Genomic DNA, 8,228 nt, shown 5'->3' with positions numbered 1-8,228 from the left:
TCGGTGGGTGGGTCCGTGCACCCCGTCACCCCTACCCAGCTAGCTTCACAGAACAGAGGTACGGCCTGTTTGGGGCTGGAATACAGCGCCAGGTTGGAGACAACATCCTCCAGGTGGAGGGAGGCTGTCCTACAGGATGGGTAAACACTCTGAACCAGGGGCGCCTCCATGATGCCAGATGACACACACCCAGGAGCCCTAAGGTATCACTTCTCAAGATCACACCCAGTGACTCATTCTTTAAACGTTGGCTTCCTCTTCCTGTCCAGCTGAACTCTGCTGTTTGGGGGAACTCTCTGTTTCCACCAGAGGACAACGTAGTGAATTGTGTGAGTGGAGGCCTCTCCTGAACTATTGGGGGGGACCTCAGGAGCGCCACTGTGGGATCAGGCAAAGATTGGGGCAGGGAGCAGGAAAGAGCTGCCTGTGCACTGGGGGCCAAGGAGATGTGTGAGTGGAGCCTGGGGACCACCCTGGAGGACCTCCAACTGGCACCGTGTCCTGACTCCTTAGGCAGGGCCTGATGCCAGGCTCACGGAGACCCCTTCCCCTATGCAGAGCACAGAAGGACAGAGAGGGTCTGTGCCTACCCCCTCCGCAGGGGCACAAAAGCGGGCATGCAAGCTCCGCATCCCTCCCCCACCATCCCATGCGCCCCCCCCCACTTCTGCCGCGCTCACGGCGTCCAGCGCGCCCCCCCCCCCCAGTCCCTCCCACCTCCGTAGGGCACGCAGACTGCTAGACAGGGCTCCTGGACCCCTCCCGACCACCCCACCCGGTCGCGACTCGCGCGGGCTGGGTCTCAAAGCCTCCTTGGTTGTCCGCCTGGAAGGCACCCAGCGGCAGCAGGGCCCCGTTAGCTCGGAGTCGCGCACCAACCGCAGCCGCCGCCCAGGCCCCGCCCAGGAGCAGCCGCGAGCAAGGCCGCGCCAGGGACGACTGCGGAGCGCGGTGAGTGAGCCGGGCCAGTAGGGAGGGTCCCAGGCGTCCCGGGCCCCGCCCCGCCCCTACCCCGGGCGGGCACCCCGACCTTCAGCTCCTGCTTGCTTCTGGACTCTGGGGCTCAGTTTCAGGGCCCCAGAGCCTCCCTGAGAAAGGACCCTGGGCCCCCTCCTTGCGCCGGGCCTCGGGCACACCAGCTCCTCGGACCCCTCCCTTCTTGCGGGAATCATGAATCGGACGCCCCCAGCAGCATCCCTCTCCCTCCCCCCACCCCCCCCCCCAGCCCCCGGCCCGGTCCTCCTCGAGCTTCCCTGCCCCTCCCTCTCTCCGGGAGCCAGGAATGCAGGCCCAAAATATCTCTCAGCTCCAGACCTGGGAGGCTCGGCTTGCGAGCACATCTGAGCGGATGAAAACCCAGGAGTGTGAGCTTTGATTGCTTTTTGCGTCAGGAATCTGGGCCTCCAGCCTAGGCGTCATTTGGAACCTGGGAGTCCCGTGCTTCGACTCCCACCGCCCGAGATCCAGACATTTTGCTGTCAACATCCCTCCCCCCGCCCCCATCGACTGTGAGCTGGGACCCAGGAGTCCCGTCCACCAATGGGCGAGTCCCTGCTCAAATGAGGATTTGGGGACCCGGGAGTCGGGGACCTCAGCCCAGCTCTTAAAGCCTAGGGATCGGCTCTTTCAGGGACCCTGGCCCACAGACCCCATCAAACTGACAGGCCCGGTGCCCCCACCCACCGCGACCCAGATGTCCAAGATTGCATCCGGCCTGGAAGAGCCAGACTGCGGCAGGCGACGAGGGGAGGGGGCCGGAAGGGAGAGGGAGAATTGAGGGAGGTGATACCGGGGTGGGGACCTGGGCTGGGGGCTCCGTCCAAAACAGACGCCAAACAGACGGGTTGCCATGGCAACGGCCTTCCCGGGCCTCCCCTGGAGACTGCGCTAGGGCCGAGTCGGGGAGGGCAGCCCCCAGGAGCCCCCACACCGCCAGCTGTTGTATCTTCCTGTTTTGTCACCACGGCAACAGTGACCTCAGCCCTCCACCCCGCTCCCCGCCCCCCCCCCCCCCCCCGCACTGGCGGGGCCGGAGAGCCCAGGTCCATTTTTCCCGGGGAGGGGCGTGGTCTTTTCTCGGCTCCGCCTCAGGGGCGGGCCTGGGATACCCCTGGCTCAGGGAGTCCCTTTCTCAGCCCTGGCCCTGCGCTCGCGCCGGGTCCCCGGCCCCGCCCCCGCCCCGGCCCCGCCCCCGCCCACCAACCCCACCCAGTTAGCAAACGCTTCCAGTCTGCAGCTGTCGCCTCTGTCTCAGCAGCAGCCGCCACAGCCCGAGAGGTGAGGCTGCGGGGACCCCCCCGGCGCGGACGCTGCGGTCAAGATTCCTGGGTGCAGAGGGAGGGAAGGGCTGGGGTTCCGAGTGTCTGAGTGTCTAGAAAGACTGGGTCATGGATCAGGACTCGGATTCTGGAGAGGACAGGGCTTCAGACCTGCACTCACATGTCATCTATCTGAGGGAGGAGGGGCTGGGGGCAGGACTGCTGGTCTGAGGGAGGAGGGGTCTGGGGGCCTGGACTCCCGGGTCTGAGGGATGAAGGGCTGGGGGCCTAGACTCCTGGGTCTGAGAGAGGAGGGGGCTGGGGGTCTGGACTTCTGGGTCTGAGGGAGGAGGAGCTGGGGGTCAGGACTCCTGGGTCTGAGAGCGGAGGGGGCTGGGGTTCAAGACTTCAGGGTCTGAGGGAGGAGGGGGCTGGGGGTCTGGACGCCTGGGTCTGAGGGAGGAAGGGCCTGGGGCCTGGACTCCTGGGTCTGAGCGGGGAGGGGCTGGGGTCTGAAATCCTGGGTCTGAGGGAGGAGGGGCCCGGGGTCTGGACTCCTGGGTCTGAGGGAGGAGTGGCCGGGGATCTGGATTTCTGGGTCTGAGGGAGGAGGGGGCTGGGGGTCTGGACTCCTGGGTCTGAGGGAGGAGGGGCTGGGGGTCTGGACTCCTGGGTCTGAGGGAGGAGGGGCTGGGGGCAGGACTCCTGGGTCTGAGGGAAGAGGAGCTGGGTGGGTCTGAGGGAGGAGGGGCTGGGGGCCTGGACTCCTGGGTCTGAGGAGGAGGGATGGGGACTCCTAAGTGCCCTGGTTGAAGGGGGCTAAAATCTAGCAAGAGGAGGTCCTCACGAGAGGAGGCGCTTGCAGCTGGGAGCTTGGGTTTGAGAAAGAGAGGGGTCTTCCCTGCTCCCCACCCCTCCATTCCGAAGACAGAATTCGAACTTCGGGCCAGACAGGCGGTGGGCTGAGGTCCGGCACCGTGCTCGCAAAGGCGAAGAGGAAGCTGGGAAGCTGGTGTCCTAGGCTGGGAGAAGCCAAGGCTGAGGCCAGAGGCCTTGGGTTGCTCAGAGTGGAGGCTGGGGTTCAGGGACGCGATTCTGTGCGGGTGATGGGGTGTGGTGTTTGGCGTGGAGGTGGAGAAAGCGTGGGGCGTGGCCGGGGGAGTCCTAAACTGCGCCCAGAAGGCCAAGGGGTGTTTCCTCTCCCTCCGCCTGTCTTCGGAGATGCATTCCTGAGTTCTGACCTCAGGCGGCGGCTGGAGGCGCGGAGGGTGGAGAAGGACCCCCCCCCTCCCCTCCGGGTGGTCCCTGCACCACCCCCCTCCTTCCTTGGGGGCACTTCTGGATTTGTGGCCCGCCCTGTTTCTCCTTCCCCGCTCGGGACCCGGCAGTACCCGCTTTCCAGGGCGCCCCAGCGCAGGCCAGCCCTGACTTCCTCCTAACGGGTTCCCGGAGGGCGTGGCGGGGAGCTGGAGGCGGCCGCCTCCCGCCCAGCACCTCCCAGGTGGCCCCGGAGGCCCAGCCCCCGCAGGGAGACCTGACTTCCGAGGGCCGGTGGGAGGTGTGCCTAGTAATCTCTGGACTGGATTCCAACAGTGCGGTTTCCAGCTTCGAGGTTGGGGTGGGATGGGGTGGGGGGGGCGGGGTTCCCCTAGGCAAACCCGGGGGTCTCTTCTTGGGGTCCAGGCTCCCAGTCCATGCTCTAGGGACCCAGGACTCACATTTTGGAGGCCCCAGAAATTCAGGCTTCGGGCCTCCCTTCCTGGGACCTGGAGTCTGGACTCGCGCCCCACCCCCCTCCCCGGAATCCACAAGTGGGGCGGCGATCCCGGAGGCCGGCGCGGGGCGGAGGTCCCAGCACCGCCCCCTGGTCCCCGGCACATTCCAGATGGCTGGGCCGACTTGAAGCCCTTATAAGGCACGGAGACGCTGCGCCCGGCCAGGCCGCCCGCCCCCGCAGCCACCGCCCAGGGCCCTCCCGCCGGCCGGGCCCGCGACTTTCTTGGGCTGGGGCGAGGTTAAGATCACTCACACCCACGCCGGCCCGCGCGCGGGGCGTGCACTTTCACCGGGTTCCTTCCACTTCGCTTCTGCAGTTTGGGGCCTTGGGGACGGGGCAGGGGCGGGGCTTCCCTGGGGTCACCGCCGGGACCTCTCCCGGCCCGAGGCCAAATCCCCGCCCTGGCTGGGAGGGCGCCGGGGCTGCGGAGGCTGGCGGCGCGTTCTGGGCGGGCTGGTCGCCTGGGTCCCGGGAGGGGCGGAGCGGGGGCTGGGTTGGGCGCGGACTCTCCCTCCCTCCCTCCAGTGCTCTGACTGGCCTTTTCCAGGTGTCTGACCTAATCCACCTCCAGAGCCGGATCTTTCTGCGTCTGGGTCCTCCGCAAAGACTGCTGGTGAGTGGGAGCCGGGACCCCCCGTGTCTGAGGGAGGAGGGGCTGGGGGCCCAGCCTCCTTGGGTCTGAGGGCAGAGGGGGCTTCCCGCCCAGACTTTTGTGTCAGAGGGAGGAGCATCTGGGGGCCTGGACTCCTGGGTCCGAGAGAAGGACCTGGGAGCTTGGTTTCCAAGGAACGAGACCCAGACACCTGTGTACCCGAGGGAGAAGTGTGCCCAGGAGCTGGGCTCCTGCGCCCTCGGGGCCTCTCCTAGGGACAGTTAGGTAAGGTTAAAGCCTGTTCTACTGCCTGACCCTGGAAGGAGGAAGTTTTATTTCCCTGTGGCTGAGAGAGGCCTTCTGAACTTAGGGTGGAAGCTGAGAGACTAGAGGTTTCAGGACCTGGGGGAGGATTTGGACACCTGGTCCCCAGTAGGCTGGACCCTCTCTATTCCTGAGGGTCTGTAGGACAAGGAGACAGAAGGTTCTGGAGGGACAGAAGAAAGAAGTGGATTTCCCAAACCACAGGTGTCTGGTGTGCCCAAGGCTGAGGGCCCAGAGTCCTGGGGTCTGAAGCTGTGTAACAGGACGTGAGAGGTTTCCGTGGAAGGGGCTGGGTCGCGGCGAGCCAAGCTTCTTGGGCGCTCTGGGGAATTTGGAGGTTGGACTCCACGTGCGGGAGGGGCAGAGGGAGGCGGGAGGGGCAGAGGCAGGCGGAAGCTCGGCGTCCCTGGGTGAAGTACTCCACACCCAAATCCCAGGTGGGATTCAGACTGAGGGCCCAGACTCTTGATCTCCGAGGTGAGAGGGCGTGTGTGCTGTGGAGATCTCAGGTCCAGTTCCAGAGACAGGTCGGGAGGGCAGAGGCTCTGATCACCTGTGATCACCTGTGAGTCCCAGAGAACGTTCTCACCCAGGGAGGCTGGAAATGCCTGCAGGGTGATAGAAGGAAGGTGGGCACTTCTTAGAAGATAGAAGGAGCCGGGGGAGTGGAGCCCTGGGTACCCAGAGGGAGGAGGTGGAGCCCAACTGAAGAGGTCAGAACCTCTTGTTCTGACGTGTGGTCGGGGAGGTTTTTGAGTGGCTGGGAGGCTGAGTCCCTGGGGGAAGGAGGGCAGTTTTGAGAGTCTGGGGTGGTTTCACGGTAGTTGGGTTGCAGAGAGAGGGAAGCAGAGACAGCGGCCCAGACTCCTGGGTTCTGCCACAGGATGTGGGAAACCCCAGTCAGGTCGGAGGAGGGGGCTGGCACTTGGGTGACCAACTCAGCCCCTTAGGCCTGCCGCGTCTCCCCCCTCCGCCAGCTTGAGTCCTTTGTCCCCAGGGGAGGAAGGGCTGAGGGCCTGGGTTCCCACATCTGGAACCTTCTTAGGACTCTTCCTTTCCCTTCTTCCCAGCCATGCCGGTGACCGTGACCCGCACGACCGTCACCACCACCATGTCGTCCTCCTCAGGCCTGGGCTCCCCAACCATCGTGGGGTCCCCTAGGGCGCTGACCCAGCCCCTGGGCCTCCTCCGCCTGCTGCAGCTGGTGTCCACCTGCGTGGCCTTCTCACTGGTGGCCAGTGTGGGTGCTTGGACGGGGTCCATGGGTAACTGGTCCATGTTCACGTGGTGCTTCTGCTTCTCCGTGACCCTCATCATCCTCATAGTCGAGTTGGGCGGGCTCCAGGCCCGCTTCCCCCTGTCCTGGCGAAACTTCCCCATCACCTACGCCTGCTACGCCGCCCTCTTCTGCCTGTCGGCCTCCATCATCTACCCCACCACCTACGTCCAGTTCTTGTCTCATGGCCGCTCCCGGGACCACGCCATCGCCGCCACCGCCTTCTCCTGCATCGCCTGCGTGGCTTATGCCACCGAAGTGGCCTGGACCCGGGCCCGGCCCGGGGAGATCACCGGATACATGGCCACCGTGCCAGGCCTGCTCAAGGTGCTGGAGACCTTCGTGGCCTGTGTCATCTTTGCCTTCATCAGCAGCCCGTACCTGTACCAGCACCAGCCGGCGCTGGAGTGGTGCGTGGCCGTGTACTCGATCTGCTTCATCCTGGCGGCCGTGGCCATCCTGCTGAACCTGGGTGACTGCACCAACGTGCTGCCCATCTCCTTCCCCAGCTTCCTGTCCGGGCTGGCCCTGCTGTCCGTCCTCCTGTATGCCACAGCCCTGGTTCTCTGGCCGCTCTACCAGTTCGATGAGAAGTACGGCGGCCAACCGCGGCGCTCAAGGGATGTGAACTGCGGCAACAGGCACACCTCCTACGTGTGCACCTGGGACCGCCGGCTGGCCGTGGCCATCCTGACGGCCATCAACCTGCTGGCTTATGTGGCTGACCTCGTGTACTCGGCCCGCCTGGTTTTTGTTCGGGTGTGAGGCTCCGGCCGGGGGCTCTTGACTCCCCCCTTGTGCCCAGGTTCTCATTTCCTCTTCCGGGCTCCCTCTCTTCCACCTTTCTCCTGTCCTTCCCAATTCCCCTTGCTCTTTTCCGTTTCTTTCGCTTCTGGGCTCCTCTCTCCTTCCCTTCCTGTTTTGTTTGGTTGCCCGTATCCTGTTTGGCCCATTTGCCCTTCTGTTTTCATGGTCTTCTTTTCTGACCTGTTCTGCCTCTCCCGGCTCTTTTCTGGTCCTCTCATTTTCTCATCTGCCTGTGTCTTAGCCACCCCTTCCCGTTTTCTTTCTTCCAATTTCCTTGGGAGCTCCAAGACTCCTTTCTTCTCTACCCCCACCTCCAAAGGTGCTGAGCTCCACCTGTCCCACACCTCTCTCTGCAGCTGTTAATACCCCTGGCCTCCCCGAGGGGCCTCATTGCCAAAGCATGCCTGCCCGCCCTGGCTGTGCCTTGTTGGTGTGTACGTGTGTGTTTGGGGGAGAGGGGGGGAGGGTAGCTAGGGATTGGGCTCCCTTTCTCCCAGGGGAGGGGGGTGTACCGTACAGGTCCCCTTTAAGTTAAAAAAAAAAATCTCTGGAGGCCAAAGATTTTCGGTGGGTATGACACTTAACCCACAGACAGACCCCGGGTCCCTGGGTCCTGCTCGGCACCCAGCCTCGCCTGAGACTGGCTCCAGAATTTTTGCCAGGCTTACTAAGAATCCACTGCCTAGAGGCCATCTTAAAGGAAATCAAGGGTGAACGTTTTCCAGCCCGACTGCTCTCTGCGTTATCAAAAACCCGTCCGAAGTATTTGTGAGGGGCAGCGATGTGGCCCTCCAGCCTTAGTGTTAAAAATAGCCCGTCCTGCCTTTGCTGGGAGAAAAAAAAATGGCCACTGCGTGCCTTAACGGCAATGCTAGCCTGGGTTTGTTTTTTCTCTTTTCCTCTTCCTGGTTACGAGGGCAAAACTTACATTGAGTGGCCCTATTCTAAAAGGGGAAGTTGCTTTTCAATTTCTTTTTCTTGGGGGGGGGGGCGGGGTTGCTGTTGCCTTAGAGGGATTGCATTACTTGGAGTGTGGTGCACACACACATACACACACACACACAGGTGTGTTTCTGTGTGTTAGTCGCTTCCTATAGCTGCTTCCTTGCTTCTCTGGGACTCACATGCATAACGTCATATATATAAATGTATAAATATATATTTTATTTTTTTTTTTTAATTCCCTGGAGCTTC

General features: G+C 63.3%; 1 protein-coding gene across 3 annotated transcripts; it reads left to right on the top strand.

Moving 5' to 3' along the window:
• The first annotated feature begins 255 nt into the window (after positions 1–255).
• MYADM (myeloid associated differentiation marker) lies at positions 256–7,990 on the top strand. Of its 3 annotated transcripts, XM_042919587.1 has the most exons (4): positions 256–329; positions 833–951; positions 4,583–4,648; positions 6,022–7,990. In XM_042919587.1, the coding sequence occupies exon 4, from the start codon at positions 6,024–6,026 to the stop codon at positions 6,990–6,992; it is 969 nt and encodes a 322-aa protein (XP_042775521.1). In that variant the 5' UTR covers positions 256–329; positions 833–951; positions 4,583–4,648; positions 6,022–6,023; the 3' UTR covers positions 6,993–7,990. The 3 variants fall into 3 exon arrangements, with proteins under 3 accessions (XP_042775521.1, XP_042775522.1, XP_042775520.1); XM_042919588.1 differs by lacking the exon at positions 256–329 and having other exon boundaries at positions 764–951; XM_042919586.1 differs by lacking the exons at positions 256–329; positions 833–951 and adding an exon at positions 2,188–2,277.
• Positions 7,991–8,228: the final 238 nt, after the last annotated feature.

The sequence above is a fragment of the Panthera leo genome, chromosome E2, assembly GCF_018350215.1.
Source record: "Panthera leo isolate Ple1 chromosome E2, P.leo_Ple1_pat1.1, whole genome shotgun sequence".
Taxonomy (NCBI): domain Eukaryota; kingdom Metazoa; phylum Chordata; class Mammalia; order Carnivora; family Felidae; genus Panthera; species Panthera leo.
This window is presented reverse-complemented; position numbering and strand designations above follow the sequence as displayed.